This window comes from Polyergus mexicanus, unplaced genomic scaffold, assembly GCF_030449975.1.
Source record: "Polyergus mexicanus isolate NDT 795.1 unplaced genomic scaffold, iyPolMexi1.0 SCAF_7, whole genome shotgun sequence".
Lineage (NCBI taxonomy): Eukaryota > Metazoa > Arthropoda > Insecta > Hymenoptera > Formicidae > Polyergus > Polyergus mexicanus.
The window spans coordinates 1,789,797-1,811,562 of NW_027223327.1; the positions used below are offsets into that span (position 1 = coordinate 1,789,797).

The 21,766-nt window shown below is 39.7% G+C and overlaps 2 protein-coding genes across 7 annotated transcripts in view; one reads left to right on the top strand and one right to left on the bottom strand.

Moving 5' to 3' along the window:
• The window catches only part of LOC138934453 (neurotrimin), a 315,283-nt gene that overhangs the window by 168,346 nt on the left and 125,171 nt on the right, over positions 1-21,766 (top strand). For all 5 annotated transcript variants that reach the window (XR_011447131.1, XM_070298197.1, XM_070298198.1 and 2 more), the window contains one exon: positions 2,279-2,472. Coding sequence is in view for 4 of the 5 variants with exons in the window: in XM_070298197.1 (XP_070154298.1) it covers positions 2,279-2,472 (194 nt within the window). In the remaining variant the exon portion in view is untranslated. The remainder of the gene's footprint in view (positions 1-2,278; positions 2,473-21,766) is intronic.
• Positions 1-21,766, bottom strand: part of LOC138934452 (uncharacterized) — a 159,732-nt gene that overhangs the window by 8,573 nt on the left and 129,393 nt on the right. The gene's annotated exons all lie outside the window — the stretch shown is intronic.

Below are 21,766 nucleotides of genomic sequence, written 5' to 3' on the forward strand. Positions count from 1 at the left end.
GCCGTCCTTGGGGATAACCACCCCACGGAAACGGTGTCGCTGCTAAGAGAAAACGAGGAGACGGATTATCCGCGTCGGCTGCGCCGCTTTCGAGATTCAATATTTGCTACGTCAGCCGCGAGCGCGCGCGCGCGCGCCTTCCTCGCGTAATCACGGCCTAATCAAGACCGGCGAGATTCGATTATATACTCGCCGAGTTCCCGGCAATGGAGCGTAACTAGCGTATGATAGCACCGAGGCCCGGCGAGGAAACGAGCCGGCCCGTTCGACGGCCAATTATACTCGGCGCTCTCGTCGAACATGTATTTTCCAGCCGAGACGAATAAACTGCGTCCGTATACAAAAGCGTGATATATAATTCGTTAGTTGCTTTCCAAATGACTCGATTTCTATCTCGAGACAGCGAGCTGTCAGCGGGGCTGTCTGTCGCGAATTGGGAGCGACGATGGGAAGCGGTGAACGGGTTCATCCTTACGCGCGCATGGGCGAGCAAGGTAATTGCGAATTACGTTTTTAATCTCTCTCTCTCTCTCTCTCTCTCTCTCTCTCTCTCTGATGATGCGCACGCGTTGTGCGCAACACTAACTTTCTGCGAACAGTGCGGTTGAAGCGATCCTTCCGTATCACGCGCAATAAATTAAACGATATCGACTTTGCGAGAAAATTATTTCCCCGTCGTCGATTCCAGAAGTCGTCGGACCGATAAACGATACTCGCAACTCTCCGAGGTGTGCCCGCGACAATGATACTTTCTTCTTGCTTTGAGAAGTTTATCGCCAAAGCTTATTCGCAGTTTGAAACATTTAACTCAATTTATACGAGATAACTATAAACATTTGCGCCATTTGTGTCGTTTTTCTACATCTTCCTTCTTTTTTCTCGGATTATTACGTTTGACAGCATACGATTAAATTAATGGTATATCGGAAAAGATAAAAATAAAAGCTTAACATATACGAGTGTCAGCTTTCGCACTGGATTTATTTAGCAGTGGCATAAAATATCCCGCGTATTCTCCTCTTGTTTATGAAAAAGAGCAAATTGTAAAATAATAAAACAATATATACCAAGTAGTAAAAAAATAATTGTACTTTATATTGAACGGCTTTCCAAAAAAACACATTTGGTCAGTTTTTTTTTCTTTTTTTCCTAAAAAGGAAACAAATTATTTATATCGTTATTCTGCTCGACATTCATTTATTGTCCTAGTATTGTGATACATTCGGACAAGTTTAATTGGATAAAACAAATCAATCCTTTTTGTGAGAAGAAGTGCATTATTGCGATTCGTGCGATCGTGCGCCATTGTCCTTTGTCCGTTGCGCGAAAGAGGGAAAAACATGGTATTGTTAATGTAAGAGTTATCATTAAACGTCAAGCTGGAAGAAATTTGAGCGGTGTTAATGAATGACTCCGCTACCTCTGTAAACGGCAACAAGCGCGCTCGTTACATCTTCCGCTAATTACGATTTCAGCTTTCGTAAGCGCGCTTTCTCTTTCCGCGATCCATCGTAAAATAATTAACGGCCAACCAAGCCCGTAAATGGATTTTGTGTCGGTCAAATTTTTATTTTTATCACAACGAGCGTTTAATTAAAATCTCGCGAACTCCGCGGATTTTTTCGTTAACTAGATGTGTATTCGCGCAAATTTTCGCACTCTTATTATTTTGAAGGGAAAAATGGAAAGCTATTACGCGTTGCAAATCTCACTTTTGTATACAATAACAGTTTAGCATAATACGATTAATATTCATGCGTGCAACGATAATATTATAATTATAATTGTTATTATTATTATTATATAATTATTATGATAATTATATTCTGGATTGTGGGATTTAAAATTATATATTGCGTGTTGCACGAACGAATAAATATTATACATATCTGTTTCCACTTCAATTTTTTTTTTCTACGAAATATCTGTCCTTTAGTCACGTTCGCCGATAGATGTTTCATTTTAGATAATAAAATACATAACGCACGCGATAATTCGCGACGAAATATCATCCACGCGTCATTTTTTCCATTTCCATTTGTTTGTTGCGAGAAGGTAAGAAAATATTTCAAAATATTTAACTGTCGCCTTATTCGTCGAAGAACTTACGATATTGTATCGCGTATTCCGCGAAAATTCGTTTGCGCTGCTCGCTCCTCGATATTCGATATGCGAGAACACGATGGACGAGAATACAAAATATCCCTTCCCTTCCTAAATGTTTAGCATCGAAATTGTCGCATTTATACAGCGTTCCTTTGGATTTCTCGTGTTTCAGAAGTGCACTGTCACACTATGCCACAAGGCGGTAACGGCAAGAGCGGCGACACGTACAGCCACACGAACGCTCTGGAGGAGACCGCACGGTCGACGGGGCCGTACTTCGACAAATCAGCCTCGAAGAACGTGACCGCACTCTTAGGAAAGACGACGTATCTCAATTGCCGTGTCAAAAATTTGGGGAACAAAACGGTGAGTGATACAAGAAATGTCGTATCCGTAAAAAGAAGCGCGGTTCGCGATATTATATCTCTCTGCGTTACTAATACGTTTCCTTTATTTATAATTACAACAAGATCGTCGTGATACGATACTCCGTGAGTAATCCTGAAATGATAAAAGGCATAAAGAACGAGATATCATATTATATAAAAAATATATAATATAAGGCGTTAACTAAATGACTCTTGTAATAAGAAACGTTAGGGAAATAGTGATGAGAAAAATATTGAAATCGGAAAAGCGCAATCGAGAGAATATAAATATTCTTTTGTTTTATTTTATAATTTTTAAAAATTCCAACGTTATCGCGATAATTCTTCTCCTTAAATTTTTAAGGCTGAAAAAAAGAAAATATCGAGAAAATAGACGCGGCTCGCTATTAAAAAGAACGAATTTGGCTTGCGCTTTTTGTCGCCTAACAATTCGAAAGCAGGAAAACGAAGCCGGGTCACGAGACGTTATCGAGTCGTAGGATTAATTTACGGCAATTTACGGGCGTATACTTAAATTCAACGACACGGCATAGCGGATAAAGTCTCGCTAATGGCGAGCTACTAAAGTAACGGACGTCCTGAAGGAGGGATTACGGGGCGAGAAACGCGGTGAGACGATGCCTATGTAAACGCGAAAACGGATACTGCGTTTTCTCGGCCCGGCTAAATGAATGACTAATAGAATATACGGAATGTCAATATTTTATCGACACACGATGAAGCGTCACGCCCTTTCCCCGGGTAAACTATAGACGGTATCGCGCCGGAAGTGCATTGGGAGGACCCGGTGGTCCTCTTGACGACAATGCCATTAAAGAAAGTGCAGGTGCTTTCGGTCAGCTCTAAACTTCAAGCTTTGCGCGGTATTATTAGTGCCTGATAAATTCGGATTCGATTTCATGTCTCGGTGGATTTTTTCCAACAGAAAGAGCGAAAACTAAGCGTAAAAGCAAAATCATGTGATACATATCGTGTATTGGAGGGATATAAACGCCGTTTGATGTCGTCGAAATCTATACAATTCTTCTGCGTTTAAAAGGTTTTTTTCATTTTAAAAATGCTAATAAGAAATATTTTACATCCCGTTCGGTGCGGCACGTATCTTGAACTTATACGTATATGTGTTGGGGGAAACGGCACGACACGGACGAATTCATCGCCAAGGATTAGATATAACTCACGGGTAAAAGCGAGGGAAAAATTGGACCGGTCATAACTCACGTTAGCCGTATTTTACGTATCTTTTTTTCTCTCGCGTCTCGCGGGAGCGATTAGATCGCTTGGATTACTCCCGATGACTTCCCACCGATTCATAGTTACCGAGACGTATCAAAGAGTTAGTATATTATTAAATCGTATAATCTCTTCTCGCCCGTCCAGATGCGTCATTCGTCATTCTGTCTCTTACAGAATATCAGAAATCAATTACTCCGTAATTGATTGTCGTAAGCGCATTATAAATTTATGATTGCGTTTCGATAAATTCCTAGAAACTTTAGAAACATATATCTGAAAGAAAAATGAGATCGATGTTCAATGTTATACTTTATCGAAAAATTTCAAGCAGACGGAATCTCTTATAATAGTTTCACTCGTATGTTTTTCATGTATTTAGGATCCATTAGGTTTTTATAAAGCTCTGAATGCGCAATCGATTGCATTTTCCATATCTCGTAAAAAATGAAAGAGATTTAAGAAACGCTGAGGCATAATACTTTGTAACAATTGAATTGGTAATGCACGTCAATTTATACAGCGATGCAGCTGCTTAGTCGCTGCGGGGGATGGACGGGGGAGGAACGTATAATTCGGTATTGGGATCGACCGACTTTCCCGAACACGACGTCCGGATTTATGGTTCTTGTGCGAAACTCGCGGAGAATCATAGCAACGCGGGCCAGATTTATTAGACACACGTCCGCCACGACGAAGTAGAGATGCATCGCGAAATACGGTGCGGGGAAGGGGCCGTGTTTTACTTAATCTACGAATTGCAAGCAAAACGCGGACTTCGACGTTCAAAAAGAGACCCGGATTCATTCATATGTATGACGCGTAACCTAGTTTGAATTCAATTCTACTCGAGAGGCATTTGTGTACCTCGAAACTTGTGAAAGCTCTCTTCCGGTGAACATCGGGCACTCGCGAGTGCCCTCAAAAATTTCCGGTCAGCATCGAGAATTGACGTAATTAATCTTAAGATGCACACGAAGAATATTTATTTATATACTCGGAGAGTATTCATCTTTTTCGATGATATATTTCTCATGTATTTTCATTCTTTTTCCCAAATAACTGTCATTGCCAAAGTGTAGACATTTTTTTACACAGTTCAATGAGAATTTATAGTGATTAATGTGAATGATTCGTTTGATGCGCGCGCGAATTTAATTTATTCTTTTTAAACAACGAAGAAAATTATCATACACTTTCCTCGAGCTTACAACAAAGACTGTTATCGCGTATTTTGACAAATCAAATGTTCGAGGACTTAGTAGCGAATAATTCTAGATTTTATTTATTAGGAACATATTTAAAATGGAATCTCGTATCAAGTACAATATTTCAATATCGATGATATCGATATTACACGCGTATTTATTTTATCGATCAAAACTTAGCCCGCTATCAAAGTGTGTCGTGTGTCACGACGATTGAGTATTTGATTTCTAAATCGTGTTTACTGTCATCGCGCGCTTGTTGGAAACTTATCGATGGTTTACGATCGGAGTGTATAGGAAATTTCAAGTCCAATCGAAACCGCATAGGAAGCTGTACTTGCTTAGACCTTAATTAAATTCAACGCTTAAATGTCTAGTTGGAGGGAGCACAATCGAAGCAATCGCGCAAGCGAATTGATAGAGAAACTCGCCGGCGCTCTTCTGTTCTCAGAACTTGAATTAAAATAAATAACTCGGCCGTTCGATAAAGACGCACTCCGAGGAAACTGTAATATGACTTGCGCGTAAAGAAGAGAAAAGAAGTAGAGAGGTTCGGCTTCATCATGGTGGATTCTCGTGGCATTCCTTCGAAAGAAGTGACACAAATGCGAAGAAGAGAATTTCTTTTCCCTTCGTTACAAACGAACATCGATTCGATATAGACGGAATGATTATCGCGCGCGGTTGATTTACATTAATTCAAGATCAAAGCTTTCGACGAGTCGAAACGAAGTGCTCTCCGGCCGATGTAAGAGAGATCTTTCCTATTCAAATTCAAAGAAACGAGCGCAGGACATTGTTAAGTATAAGGAGGCGAATTTCTTTGTAACACCGCGAGAGCTTTATAAAAGAGAGCGGATAAAAGACGATAATCGAGATTTCATCGATTGCGATACGTGGGCACAGATTTTTCCGTTCGATGACCGTCAGCCTTCCGGAGAAATACGACTTAACTCTTTGCGCTCCAATTACTGAAACCAGGGACCGAGTTCGATTCCTTTCGCTCATCATGCGTATCGATGAAAGGAGATATCTCTCTTCTTAATTGCCGACGAAGACATTCGAGGCCCCGGCGGATAGATGATACTTGAGGAAACCGGCTCCGTTACTACTAACGTTTAATCAACAAAGAACTTTGCCAATCGATCTGATTTCTTCCATTATACGATTCCGTCTTTTACTTTCTTTCGCGCGGTTCAGCCTCTCTCTTTTTTTTTTTTTTTTTTTTTTTTTTTTTTTTTTTTTTTTTTTTTCCCTTTACGCAAAACTGTTTCGCATTATACATCTGCACATATATGTATATATGTCTACATGTGTGTGTGTGTATATATATATTTATTTATTTATTTGATTTCTTTCTTTATTTCAATTGATTGCGATATCTGGCAGTTACTCGAGTTGCTCGATTTTTTTCGACAAGAGTCCATCCATTATCCCGTTCACGATACACGTCGAATTGCGGCCCGGCTTCGATGCATCGCGCCAACCGATGTCACCGTCTACACGTTGCGTAGTATACGGTCAACTAACCACGGGGTCCTCCCATCCTATCCCCCATAGCATTCTCAGTCGGCGCACGCGGCCTCGATATCAACGTGATGCGAATACGCGTGCGAATAAGGTCGATCGAATGAGACGATAATGAAAAAAGAGATTCCAGATTCTATCGCATCTACCCTTTCTCAGCATCTTTGACCGACGACGCCGGTCCCTCCCGCAACCAACAATCGGCCTCGTTCCTTTTCCGCGGACGTACATCGATCGCAGGAAGCATCCTCGGGCTGAAAAGACGACAACCTCTCTCTCTCGACAATGCTTTTCTATTCTTGACCTTATCGTCTTGGCGACGAATCGCCGACGCTATATCGATTTCAATGGAGTCTCATCAACAGAGTATATATTCTCGCCGCTTCGTGACGTTTGTTATCTCGATATAATAATTATTTTGTTCGAATAATATTTATTCTTTCTTTAGCGCGCGTTTAATTTGAAAAATTTAGAAAAATTGTTGATTTTTCACCGAGGAAGAGAATTAATATTATATAATTCCATACCTTACTCTTGAACGTTGATTTCTCTTTCGACATTCGCGATAATTAATCTGTATTAGTCGAGGAATCGGGAAAGAGGCCTCGTGCGTTATAGTGTTTTATGTATTTTCCGCCAGCGTTAGAGGAAAACCATGTGTAAATCACAATTTTCGAGTTACCGCACTGCAAATACCCACGGTAAATCAAACCTGTCCGCATAACAAAACTAAAGTATGATGTATCGGGACTTTGAAATTACGCCGGGTCTCATTTATATTATTGTCATAACTAGCGGCACTTTGTCCGCGTATTAGTGCTGCGTTTCATTTATTTACGCCATCCGTCGAACGCGCTGCTACGGAATCGATCGAATGTTATTCGCTCCCTAATATCTACCATAATATATCTATTTACACGAGCGATGATAATGAGCAGCGACAATAATAGAATATTCCTTTTGACCGAACGCGAAATTTATTTCGATTGATGACGAGTGGCAAACATCGCGTAATACAAAACAAAAATCTACATAATTGCTATGACAATATCGCAAATATGAATAGGTAAATAAATTAATCCCCTTTCCCTATTCCCCTCTTCCCTCACCCCTCGATAAATTGGCTGTATCAATTACGAGCTGGTCGGATCCCATGAATTCGCGAACGTTCAACATTTGAATTAAATCGCGCGCGCGACAAATCGATTTATTGTCGCGTAGCTTCTATAAATTGAGTAATAGCCGCAAACACGCGGCGCGTGAAGGAGAAGCATGCTTCTTGTTACTTTGTTAGGACGACAGATGCACTTTATCTCGATATACTTTACAACACAGCGCTCGCTGCTCGCGTTCCGTTATAACGCGAGTTACTTTGTGTCCCGGATAATACTCCGTGGATATATCTCAGAGGTGCAATCTCCCCGGAGAGACAAAGACACGAGACGCGTATCCTTTTGACGAAGTATTGGAGCGTGAAACATCATTTGCTTATACGAGAGGGAGTAAAGAGCAGGGTGGAATCGAGGATACGCGGAGGATACCGTCAACTTAAGCTTTAGCGATTACGAATCGTTTCCGCTATACCTCGATTCTCACTAGGAAAGGTAATATCGTCTTCTTGTTTAACTTTGCAGATACACTTCGTATCGCTTCTTTCGCGTGTATCTCGACGCGATTCTTCGCTGTAATTAAATGTATACGAGCGAGAGAACGCGCTTAACCCCGATTTTCCTTTCGAAAATTCCTCCTCGTCGCACGATTTCTTCCTCGCTTTTTCTCGCTACACATATGCGGAACTCGGAAATAAATATCTGAATACGCGCGCGCGTATATGTGAAAAAGAAAAAGAAGGGGAGAAATTTTATGGCGTTTTCTACGAGTAAAGAGAGATGACACGTTTATATTATTAAAAGGTGCCTTATTAAAATTTATGAATACGATCGATACCTATGTATATGTATTAATATATACCTTAAAGAACGTTCCCCATTCGACTTTCACGTTTTACGCGAATCAAATTAGATGAAGCATCATTGGAGAAAAATACCAAACGAATGCCGAGAGAGATTCTATTTCACGAGAAATTCTATTTATGTATATGCGTATAAAGCGATCGCTGTGGCATTTTTTTTTTTTTTGTATTTAATCTTGAAAATGTAATATTTTAGTTGACTTGAGAAAGATATGATGTTTTGATTTTATTTTTGATGAAAAACACTTTAAAGAGATCGTGTGATTTATCACAGAGCTTCTACGACGTCAGAATCTCAAGTGATGCTAGCACGTGTATTCGAGACGACTGACAGTTACTTCTTATCGATGCATCCTTGCCTGCGTTTTAAGCGCGATGCTTCGCGCGCATAAGCCACACAACTTTCTTTGCAGCTTACGTTGTAAAATCTTGACGTACATCGGACGAAGTAGCGATCTTCTGGGGCTGATTATGGGCTGACGGATGGACTCGGACGAGCGTCGGCGCGGCCTCTTTTCCGCAGAATTTAGCTTAATGGCCGCTTTAAAGAAATTACTGCCACTACGGCCGTAAAGCACGGAAAAGTTTATTACACGCCGGGATAGCGAACAATTTCGTCCGGGAAGATTAGTCCGCCGCTGCGCTGTGAAATAATCCCATAATGTATACCGAGGGAGGTAACCGCGGCCGATGGGAAAAATCCGGAAGCCGACGTGGCACAACTTCTTAAAATTCGAACACGCGCCGCTCCCAATATCCACTCGCGCGAATAATCTACCGCCTTAATTTTTGATCTTAAATCCTCGCGTTAGCGCCGCTGCTCGACGACAAAAAACCGGATTGCATCGCCTTTACTGATTTTTTTCGCCGTTTATTACATACGACAAATCTTTTTTTTTTCCTTTTTTTTCTTTTTTTTTTTTTCTTTTCTTTTACACACACTACAACATTATCATAAGCATCACATAAGGAATTAATTTAAGAAGTAGCATAAAGTAAATGTATCTTGAAAGATTTCTTTCGTTGTGTATTCTTTCGAATATTTTGATTTCTTGGATTTCCTGTAATATGTAAGCGAATTTGCCTCGCCTTTCCTTGCAAATATTCGTTTGAAACCAACTGCATGCCCAAGGCTCTATTACAAATTGAATCGAAATTCAGCACGATTGTAATGAACGTAATGTATAATGACAAGTATCGAATACAGATGATCTTTTTTGTATATATATATTCTATATATATTCTATATATATTTGACAATACATTACGAGTAGCGATTCAAATAGCAAACGAAAAGCGCCGAGGGCGTCCACAATGCCATGCCAGTTGTAGTCGCGATATGGACATTTAAATTACAAAAAGATATAATAAATTCCGTTTTCCACTTGAAACATTTAACTAAAACCGAAAAAATTTGTTACAAAAAAAGCTTTTTTAAAATAACCGATATAATCTACGCTGATATAAAAAATAACACATTTTAGAATATTTCTAATTGCATTCTATTTAATTACATTCTAGTATCGCGAAAATTTCTTTTTCAGTTTACTTCTCAGATAGATCTGTTCTAGAGAAATAATTGTGAAAATATAAAGAGTGAAATCGTCACAATCAGACAGTGATAGTCTTTACGATTTCAATGTTGACAAACTTTGTCGGTCATTGCCGCGGAAATATTCGCGAGATTCGCCAGTGTCCATGCTGCTCGAATTAATTAATTCGAGAGTGTTTCATTCTCGTTCCATAGTTTTCACGCTCGTTGTAATAGCGGAAAGAGATAGCGTCGTGCATTGTTAGTTCGGACAAGATTGTATCCACTCTATACATTGATGAAATTTATCTGCATACGGAGAGAATGATTCAAAATCGATCGCGAAACATGGGCGTTATTCGTCGATCAGTCATGGAATTTTTTAGTTTGATTTTATTATTAAAAAATACATGTTAATAAAAAAAACATTTGTAAATTTATTTATATAAAAAATTTTCACGATAATAAAGTGTATCTTATCTTTCAATTCACTAAATTCTTATAATCCTTTAAGAGATATTATGAGAAATATTGTCGAGGCAACAACGACAGAAACGATGAGCGCCTGTTATATACAGAACGCGGTCAAAACGCAACGAGACAACCCGAGACTCCGATTATATGGACATGGACCGTCGCGAACAATGGCGCATTCATTCGAATGCCCGTCGAACATTCGTTGCCGATATTTAATCGACACGAGTTTCATTACGAAACATATGTCCGGTGGAGGTGTGCCTCTTCTGATTTTCCACGGTCACCGCACCGCACCGTCATTTCCATTGACACCGATCGAACAATGACAACACGTGGTTTTACGTCGCGTTACGGCAAGCATTTCACCTGATATCGGAGAACGAAAAACGGAAGCAAATTTGAAAATTTTCGTATAACGCGATTACTGTAGCACGATCTTGGAGGCCTGTCACCTTGGAGGCTCGTTACAGATATCTCTCGGTCGACGCGTCTGAATAACGAAGATGTAATCGTCATATTTTTAGACACGGAGTCAAAGTTCCTCCGAAATGTTTTCTTTTGGAGCCGTACGATCATCGATATTTTTGCTTTCCACTCTCTTTCACGAAGAACTAGATATTCAAATAAAGACATTTATTTATACTTATCTATCTTGTGTAGTTTATAATAAGAGGAGAAAAACACAAAATTGATAAGAAATTGGCAGATTCGTTGAAATCTACCGTGTCAATTAAATTTGAACGAGCGAGGTCACGGAAATAATATATGCATTGCGTACATTCGTCGCGAAATCGGTGAATGAACTCGACAACTCGTTGCACTGATAACCGACTTTCCGATAACCTTATTAATTTTCTCATATTCTTTCCCTGAGCTGAAATCATTGAGACGCTCTAAATTAATGCGAGCTACTATGTATAGGCAATGAATGAATCGAATGAGTGATTGGGTACGTTAACGTCTAAAGTTGGTAAAATCATATTGGATATTCAGATCGACAATCGATAATATCTACGATTATTAGAAGCGAATATTTCGATTCGATTTGCGACACGTTCGTTTGTACGCGCGCGCGCCGAAAATAATCGGGATTGTTACGATTTGCCACGTTGAAACTTTCGGCTCGTGTTAGCGTAATTTATCAAACTTCCTGTGTAAACTTCGCAACGGCTTTATAATTTATCACAGAAGCTACTTTGAAAGTTGTAAGAGGATAATAATGATTTATTATATAAGCATTTTATGGTTAACTTTATCGGTAACGAAGTGAGCATTAATGACTCGATACCGCCGAGTGTTATGATTTAATGCAGTAAGAAATTTTTTAGAATCTATTTTATTAAATTTATTTGTATCCGATTGTAGCCTTGCGGCTTTAAAAATCATTCTGGGAAGATTGACATATACAATTCCGAATACGATTATCACGGTAAAGATCTCGATGTTAAAGTAAACCGTAGGCTTATACAATTCTGTAATCTCGTTATAATTAAAAAAATCATGATTACGCGATGTTTCCCGGAGAAAAATAAAGCAACATTTTAATCGTTGCACATTTTCTCGGTAATATCTAAATTCCCGGTAAAACATACTTTTTCGGCTGTTGAATTTACCGTCATACCGCAACGGCGGTAGGGTTTCACATTGATTTCTTCGATGAGCTTCGAATTCCACGGAGAATGAGGAATTTGACGCTGCATCACCGTTTCGATGCCGGATCGTACAAAGGAGAAACGTGAAAAAGCGATCGGAAGACGACAGATCATATAATTGCCGGGAGATTGAACATTCCGTGGCACCTCGACGCTCGATAAATCCGCCTCGTCTGCGAAAACGCCAGCGACGAACGCTGATGCTATCGATTGTCGGAAACGATCGACGATTTTTGAATACGTTCTCTCAACGAGACAAATTCCGGCTCTTCCGTCTCTCTTCTCGCGATCTTCGTATCTCGAAACTCATTTCTTAGGAAAATAGCATTCGTTTCCGACTGTCTCGTTCCTTTATGAAATTCTATCGCGATTTGTGTAGATCGCAAGAGCATCGTTACCGCAATAATTTCATCTTCGAATGATATCTCGATGCATCGTTCGAATTCGAAGTCCGATTAGTATATCGTCGCTAATTAAATGTCCAATAAATAATTTATCGATTAATTCATTGAACAATTCATTAGCGATGATTTGGGTAATTTGAAATTAATCTCATCCGGTTTTCTCTCCGTATTTGTGTAAAATCTATAAATTGCGAATATTTCTTTATTATCGGCCGAACGCAATATTTTTACTCGGAAAATATTGAATTTGTCGGTTTTCCATTCTAACAACGATCTGCTATAAATTCTTTGGGAACCAACTTTTTGAGTAGAATTTTGATCTCGTTTAAAAAGGAAAAATCGATTGAATACACTTGGTTGCTTCGATGCTTTACAAATTGCGAGATATTTCTGCCGATCGAAAAGAACGGACGTAATATCTGGATCCCCATTTAAAATTTCATCAAATCGCTTCGCGGAAATTGGCACGAGACAAGACGTTTATAGGCATCGTGGAATCGATAGAGATCGTTGAACGATATTAACCGGCGAGGATTTAATAAGACGAGGGGAGGAGAAGGGAATACAGGAACACTTGGAATAAAATTGGCAGAAGCGCGGATAAGGAAGACGAAGGAAGGGCGAAACGGGGCAAAGGGGCTAATACCTTTCTGTAATAGCGTAATGGGATAGAGGTAAAGTAGGACGTAGGGTGAGAAGGTCGCTTTATCGCGTGTCCTGCATATCTTTCAGCCGAACTCGAAGAACTGCGATCCGCCGGAAGCAATGAAGCTTCATTACGATTCCGGACGCGGCGCTCGTTGGTTGAACCTGGATCTAGAAAATCTTGGTTACGCTATAAGCACATGGTTTTACATGCAATCCAGAATCCCTTCGACTGTTCCCTCCGAATTACGCGAGCGCGATTTACATTGAGCGTAACTGTCAACGACACGCCGCAAGCATTTAATTCTAAATCTTCGCGTTTTGCGTCGCTGAGATTTTCTTTTCAGATATATTTTTAAATTGTTAGAATTTCCACAAGTTATTTTTGCAGTTATTTTAACTTATCACAATTATTTTTTTTTTAAATTATTGTATAGAAAATACGCTAAGAAAGTAAAAGCTTTGAATTTGATCGTGCCGGATCAAAAGAGTACCCTTCCGCGAAATCACGGTGTATCATATTCATCGGTCGAGTAGAATTGCCCGAGCGTCTCAAAGCGAAACATCGTCCTATACTTATATTAGACGCACCCAGTTGGAAATGGGATCTGCGGAACGGCATCTAGGCGAAAGAGATCTGGCGGATAATCCCGCAGTTGGCTTTCCGGTAGACGTCTCCGTCGTATCGGATCGGAGATCCTTTCGAGAATGAATATCGCGGGAGGTACGAGAAAAGTGAGGAAGAGAGGGAAAGTGAGGGGTAAAGGACGAGGGGATGGTGGATGGCGCGTGTAAAAGCGCGACTGCGAATGAGTAGGTCGTGTCGCGACCGACAAGAGAGAATTGAGGGTGAACCGAAAAGGGGAGGAATCTCTCTCGGGACAGATGATCCCGGCGGGCGGAAGGTGGTGGCGATTCTCTACGCGGGAATCGGAAGGGGAAACGCGCCGGGAGACAAATGGGGTGGTGGAGTCGAGGGATGAGGCAACGAGAAAGGCGGTGGAAAAGAGAAACGGGATACCTTGAAAGATTTTCCGGCCAGCAATTAGAGGCAACTGCTTGATCTCACACTTTTTCAGATTCGCCCCCGTTCGTCGACCGACCGATGCTTTTTATCCCTTCCGTTCGCCATCGCGAAGACGATCCTTTCCGTAACTTTCTCGGAACCTTGCGGGACACTGCGGTAACGTTTGCGACGAGTTTTCTTGCAAGCTTTATAGGCTTGTTTATAAACGATTATCTCATTAAGATACTAGATATGTTAGGCTTTTATAACATTTTTAAAACAATCGTAAACTTTATCCGTCACATTTCGTGTACATGTCTAATTCCAAAAGACATGTCTGTCCGACACTGGGTTCCTCTTTTCGTTCATCTAATAAAGCGCCGCGTTATCTTAGATTTTGATTAAGGAATTTATCGCTACATTTAGCAGCAAATAGACGGCGCGAATGTAAAACTTGGTTCGATATAAAAAGGTTAATGAGCTGCTAAATTATCGAGTCGCCGCACTCGACGAATTAATTAGCGCGAAACACCAACGTCGCGATACTGGCCCAACTTAGTCGGAGCAAATGACAAATTAATTTTTAGCGGTTAACTCTAGATAGCGGCCCTTGAAAAAGCGGGCGCTATAGCCAGAAAGCTCAGTGGGCAGATCCTCTTCGTCCAGTGAGTTTTCGACCGAAAGAAAAGGGCGAACGTCGCAAAGACAGATAGAGGACGATAGAAAGAACGAAGAATGAGAGACGCGAAGTAAGAAAAGCGAACGTTGAAGCTTCCGTCGTTTTTCCGAACAGCAATTAGACACCTTTTCGATCTCCTATGAGCCGTTCTCGAGTATCTCTAGAACTAGTTCTTTCTAAAGTTAATGCTCTTTTTTTCTCCCGCTCTCGATATGAATCTTCATGATTAAATACAATATATATTCTGCACTAAACAGAAACTATTAAATGTATTATATAAATAATTGTATAATCTCTGTACACATCTTTTATCAGAGATTCCTATTTCATATAATCGATCAAATGTTTATTTAAAATAATATGTGAGCCATCTACGGTGAACAGATATCAGTGGTCCAGCCATAGATACGTAAAACAAAGAAAGCACACGGTCACTATCGACTTTGAATATATATATATTCTCCTTTTGAAGAATCTCGTTAAAAGCTCGGGAAATGCACCAAAGCGTGCCAGAGAGATTGCGCTTAAAGAGCTTTAAAAAAAAAAAGAAGAGACGCAGCGTACCCACGTGTACTTCTTAATGGCTGCGCGAGAGAATCGCTGCATCGAGGGAAAGGGAGAGGATGGTATGTTAGGAAGAAGTCAGGGAACTGATGCGGTATGCAGGCTCGCGCGATTCTCCTTCTCGTCCGCGAAGAGGGTGCCCGAGGGTGCGAGAGCCGAAGAGAGAAAGAGAGAGGGAAAGTGACGGCGGAGGGTGGCCTTAAGTTCGAAATCTTCTTGCGACTGCCGTGACTGCGGAAAGGCGAGGACGTTAGAACTAATTGGATTTTCGCGTCCGTAACGAGTTTTTTCACCGATAATTCCGACCTTTTTTCTCCTTACGGGACGGTCGTTAAAGTTGGAACGACGCCGCCACCGCTTCAAGAAGAGGCGTCTTTATAACTGTTCCGGATCGATCGCCGTACTTTCGTAGAACATTCCAACGACGGGCGTTTATAATAGAACGCGGATCGTAATTGGAGCGTTCATATACGAATGAACGTCAAAAGAATCTCCCACGATCGGTGATTCCGTGTATATCAATGAGAGGATTATCGTTATTCATTTAGCGAGCGTTTAATCCGTTGGCCTGCTTAATTCCGAGTCAATTTTTGAAGTGTAAGATGCGACGAGATGAAACCTTTTATATTTGATATGACCGTAGTTACCGCGGGATTAAAAGAAGAAACCGACGCATTTAATTAATCTTTATGATCGATGAGGAATTTTACCAGCTAATAAGTTTAATTTATTTATCAAAATCAATATTAATTAGAGAAAGATTGTTCGAAACGAGCGTTGATCTCGACCGAATCCATTTCGTGCTACGCGATCCGTAAACGTGCAAAAAATCCAGTGATTTTTTCAGACCAGCTCTTCTAACGAGTTGGCAAATGGTTCTCGTTGGAGTTATTAGTGGCATTCGACTTAATGATTCTCGCGAAATCCGTATAATCCACGCTTTCTTCTTTTTAATATTTCATCTGCGAATTATTTTATGAAATAGTCAAAGCGATGTATATTTTTAAATATATTATAGATCGACATATTTATTGCAAAAGTTTTATTAACAACGTATATCTACTTTCATAGTTTTAAAAATTAAGAGACTGTTTGAAATATTGCGAGAAGATGACATGTCTCTTTGAAAAACTTTTAAATTAATTTTTAATGAATTTTGATCTTAATCTAAAAAATTTATCTCGATTTTATGATTATTAAGATATTTAATATTGAAGAATTTCTACATCACGTTTGTCTGGTGGCGAACGAGGTGTCGATGCCTCCTCGAGGAGTTAGATGCCATCGCTAATTATACAGAAATGCAGAAACTTCTATAAACGGATTAATTAGAAACACGTACGGAATATTAATGATGCCCGTACTTGATTGCATCTCGCAGAGAGAGATTTGCACCAACACCCTTGACGATCAATTTCAGCGATATATGGCGACAGATTTAAATGTATATTTGCCAATTCGAACGTCGTTAAACACACGTGTTAACATATTTATGTTCGGCGCCTGTGACAGTAAACCAATATGTGCCACCGTTATATTTGCAAGTTCAAGTATTGCTTGTAAATATCTTTTTAATTTGGCATATACTGTATAATTCCTGGCATATACTTAAATTTTTAGAAAGAATCTCGCTGATGTTTAAACGCGTGAAACGATATTCGAACGCATCAAAGGATTCGTTACTTACGTTACTTACGTTATTACCTGTCTCGATCGTATCCCGTACGTTGTGACGCAACGCACAGATGTTGTAATTCGAGAAAACGTCGGGGGTTAAATTACCCACGGCACGATTTTCGGTAATAAATCAGGCGAAATGCGTTCCACGGCGAGGCAACCAACTGATTCCACCTTAACGAATAATTTACGACGACTGTTTTTACCCCTATAACCATCCGAGCAAGATACCACCGCATACATGTAGCATTAAGGTGAATCGCTTTTAAGATGAATAGAGAATGCCGCAGATATAATTTTATTTTATTACGTCAGTGAATGCATAATTAGTGAATGATTTATAAATCTATTTCCAAGTATCTATTTTTGGTATCACATGTATAATGTAATTATGTTCATTATAAAAACAAATGTGTATTAAAAATATTGATTTTTATACAATTAAACAAACTGTAAATATATGTAAAAATATAAATACCATTTAGATTGAAGCTTTCATTTTTTTTTTTTTTTAACATTCTCTTTTCATTCTCACTGGTTCATCTATTCTAACAAAGAAGTCGGCACTGCATTATTCCTTTTTTTTTTCATCATTTTTTTTTCAATTTGAAAGGATGCTCTTTCTCTTTCTTGCAACGAAAAACCGCTTCTTTTCGGCAGTAAATTGTGAACGGAAATCCGAGGGCAATTCTGAATCTAGGTCGTCTGTTTCCAAAAGCCGCTATCTCTATAGATTGGCATTTTCCAAGACATGAGAAAAGTGTGTAATAAATTGATCGATGCGATAAGTTTCGCCTCGAGAATTCCGTGATGATGACACATCGAATTTTCCATCATAATATTTCTTTGTTTCCAAATGTCATACACTCGTGCATTCTCATGCACCGACGGTTTTTTTTCAATCGGTAACTGGCCGAAAAAAGAAAATATCAAGAGAACTTTTGAAATGTCTATTTTGAAAAGTTCGTTTCTGATTCGATCGAATGAATTTTTGGTCCGCAAATATCGAATGGCTTGAATCAGCTTTATACCATAGAGAGAAGGCAATTCCGTCTTCTCACTTTCAATAAAAGATCGAGAAGGTTCAATTTTCGAAATAGACGATCAATTTAAAATTCGCGAGTCCTCGGACGATTGTCGAGGAACGTCGTTCGTCGCATGGGCGACGCTCCCTTGCGATCTTTGCGCTTTCTTGGAATCTCGGATCCGACGCGAACGTGAAAACTGTCAAACGATTCTTTGCTCCCTCCGACGCGTCTGGTTGGCGTCGCGGAACAGCTGCTCGCGAGAAAATTGGAAAGCATTTGCCCACGAATTTTTCCTTTATTTTCCATCTTGGATCCTGCACCGGATCTCCCATCGCTATTTCAATCTTCAAATCACGTGACGCGCTCGACAGAAGGCTCGACATTGCTAAAGAGTTGTATGAAATTCTGGAGAAAATGTATCTCGTTTCATTTTTTCTTAAATTAGTGAGAAGAAATAATGTTTATGAATTTTCGATCGGCATATTAGATCGTAATATCGATGAGAACTGGGGCACAGGATTTTCTCTTCAATACGATGGTAATACATACATGTACAAATTATATATTGCATAAATGGATACAGCGAGAGAAAATTTAAATAAATTATTGATTTACGTCAGACAGAAATTAAAATTAACGAAATATGTTGCACGATTTAATATTATTTTAACCAAATTATTTATCAACAAAACCTTTTAATTTCAACAAATCAGCAACCGCTCCGATAAATATCAGATAAAAATTAAATATATTTAACACAAAACATTTTATTAATTTCAATCAATATTCATTGGATTTGGGTGGAACAGCTGTTGTTTCATTCGAATTAAACCGAGTTTTCTCTCAGTTTAAAATTCTCTATTGTTTTAAAACCTATTTAAAAAGTCGAGCCGAGGAAGAAATATTAAATGTAAGAACGTATATGAATAGCCAGAATGGATGAGTAGAGAAAATAGAAACAGTGAAGAGAGAGAGAGAGAGAGGTTTGCCGCGATTCTTTTTCAGCGAATCCCCGTCGTCGACTAAAGGAAACAGCTGTTCCGCCTGAGAATTCGCGTCGCGGAATTCTACACGGAATCGAGGAAGACGAACGAGAGATAAAGAGTGAGGAGAGCGCGGATGCAGATGTTTTCTCGAATGCTCGCGAGGCAAAAACCAATAATGCAAAAGCCAATATTCTCGCAAATTTCGATGACGGTGATTTACCGCCGCATCCAGCCGGAATTCTTATTAGACGTTCCGCTCTTGTTAGACGATATAGCATCTATGTATATGTATGTATACTCTTTTCTCTCTTCGCGCGTCGAGGATGCTCCGCGAGAATTCCAGAAGGCAACGAAAATCTCGCGAGGAAACAGATCTCCATCGTTCCTTTCTTCCTCTCGACGTTAATTGAGAACGGGAACTGGTTAAAAGAGAAACCGTCATCCCCCGCGATTCTCGCTCTCGGGTATTCTAAGAGACGTTTACGGCCGCGTGTTCCGTTTCGAATTTAACGCATGGATCGTTTTACTGGACCACCGCCGCGCTCTGTCGGTTCTACAAGAGTCCTCGCGGTTTGAAATTTCGCGCCGGTGCTTAAAGGCCATCACAAGCTGCGTCTCGATGTACGCGAAAGCTCTCTCGCCTCTCTCGCAACCGAGAGAGAGAGAGAGAGAGAGAGAGAGAGAGAGACTCTCTGCTTTTCCTCCAAGACGATAATTTTCTATTCGCGCCTGGCTGCGTGGTCGCTTTACGAGAACACTCATTCCCCGCTCGCTTTCTCCTTGTGTACCTTCTTGTTTTGTGTCGCTCTTTCTCTCTCTCCGCGTTTTGTGGTTAAAATAGCGTAAAAGGTCAGCGATCGCGCAGCTGGCTTTTTCGGTTTTCATTTACTATCCTGCATCCGGGTGGTCCTCACATATAAAGGGTGGATTTTAGCGAAGATAAAACGAGGACCGCCGCCGTACCGAAAACCGATCGAGTTAACATTATTATACTTTTGATAAGTCGATTCTCTTTTAATTTCGCGGCATAATTCGATGTTACGTACAAACGCTACTATACTCGTCATCTTTTATAGTCATATAGATGCTGAATGTTTCAACGCAAAGTGTAATTTTCGATAAAAGAATCTGCAAATTTAGCTGATTATTCACTATAATAATACCTCGCGCAACGAACGGCAGGATTCTTTGAATAATGCAGTCACTTCATTATTCTATATTGTTGGAAATTCGATCTATTTGTGAACGGGATAATCACGTATACATTATGTGTCGAGTAGTAAACCGGGATAAATCCAATTTAATGCAACATCGATGTCGTTCGGAACGAACGCTATTTGTGGAAATATCGACGGGAGAGATAGAGAACGTAAACGCTAAATACATATTCGTACAGATCTGTATATCTGTGTCTGCGCGTATAAAATCATCAACACGTATATGCGCAATAACACCGTAACGATTCTACGAAAATAAACGAATAGTTTCCACGCGCATGACGATGCTCTTGGTGCTTATTTTTATCTCGTGGAAGGAACCCGAGCAACGAATAACGCAGTATAATAATAATACAGAGATTATTGATTGACCTCTCTCTCTCTCTCTCTCTCTCTTTCCTTTTATACCTATATTTAAAAATAAAACAAGACCGCACTAGTCTATTCTTGGGTGCACGACCAATGTTAAAAATATGAATGTTTCGCTAGAGAGTTTGTTTAAAGTAAAACTGCAATCGTCTGTAATCTATTCGATTATAAATAACACTCCGATTCTGCGCTCTCTCTCTCTCTCTCTCTCTCTCTCTCTTTCTCTTTCATGATATTATTTAAATTTATTAACTCTGTTATACAATACGTATAAGTACCTAAGTATATTTTCGTGATGTTTCACATCTCGATTTTTCCGAATTTATCGATCGTGTAATAATTAATAAAGTAATTCAACGCGACGCGCATATACCGGCGTCGTTGAATTACTCGTAGAAGCGGTAAATTATTTCGAGACGTATTTGTCGATGAAAGTCGAAGCAGAATTTATATATTACATAAACAGAATGTGAAGACGCCGTGTATACACGGCCGTTTAGTGTCGAGATACATATCATCTGCTGTTCTCGATCTGGATTACAACGCCGGCAACCTGCTCCGATTCTCCAGTTATTAAGACGCATTACAAGGGCGAGGCGTCAAAGTGCGCTTTGCGTCGCGACTACGGGTTGACTATGGGGGATGCGCTTAGAGCTGACATCATTTGAGAAATTTGATTAGCGCGCACAAGGCACTTCACCAATTCGATTTTTAAATAAGCGCGGCCGCGAGCTTTTGCGGCGCTTAATGTACAATGAGTTGCGAGGAAATCAACGAGTCTTGAATTCGAATGCACTTCTAAGTTTCTTTCTTAAAAATGTATGATGTGTAAAAAAATTAATTAATTTGGATAAAAAAGTTTGAATTTTAATAATAATAATAATAATTATTATTATTATTATTATTATATATTTGTAAAACTTTGCTCCCCTACCATCGTACATAATGAAAAAAACGTTCAAACGTCAAAAGAAATCCATCGAGTTACTTCTACTCTTTGACGAAGAATGATATATTTGTGTGCGTGACTGTGCAATTATAAAATTATGCAAATTCAAGCTGTTATCGTTGCTTTATCTGGATATACATCGTATCC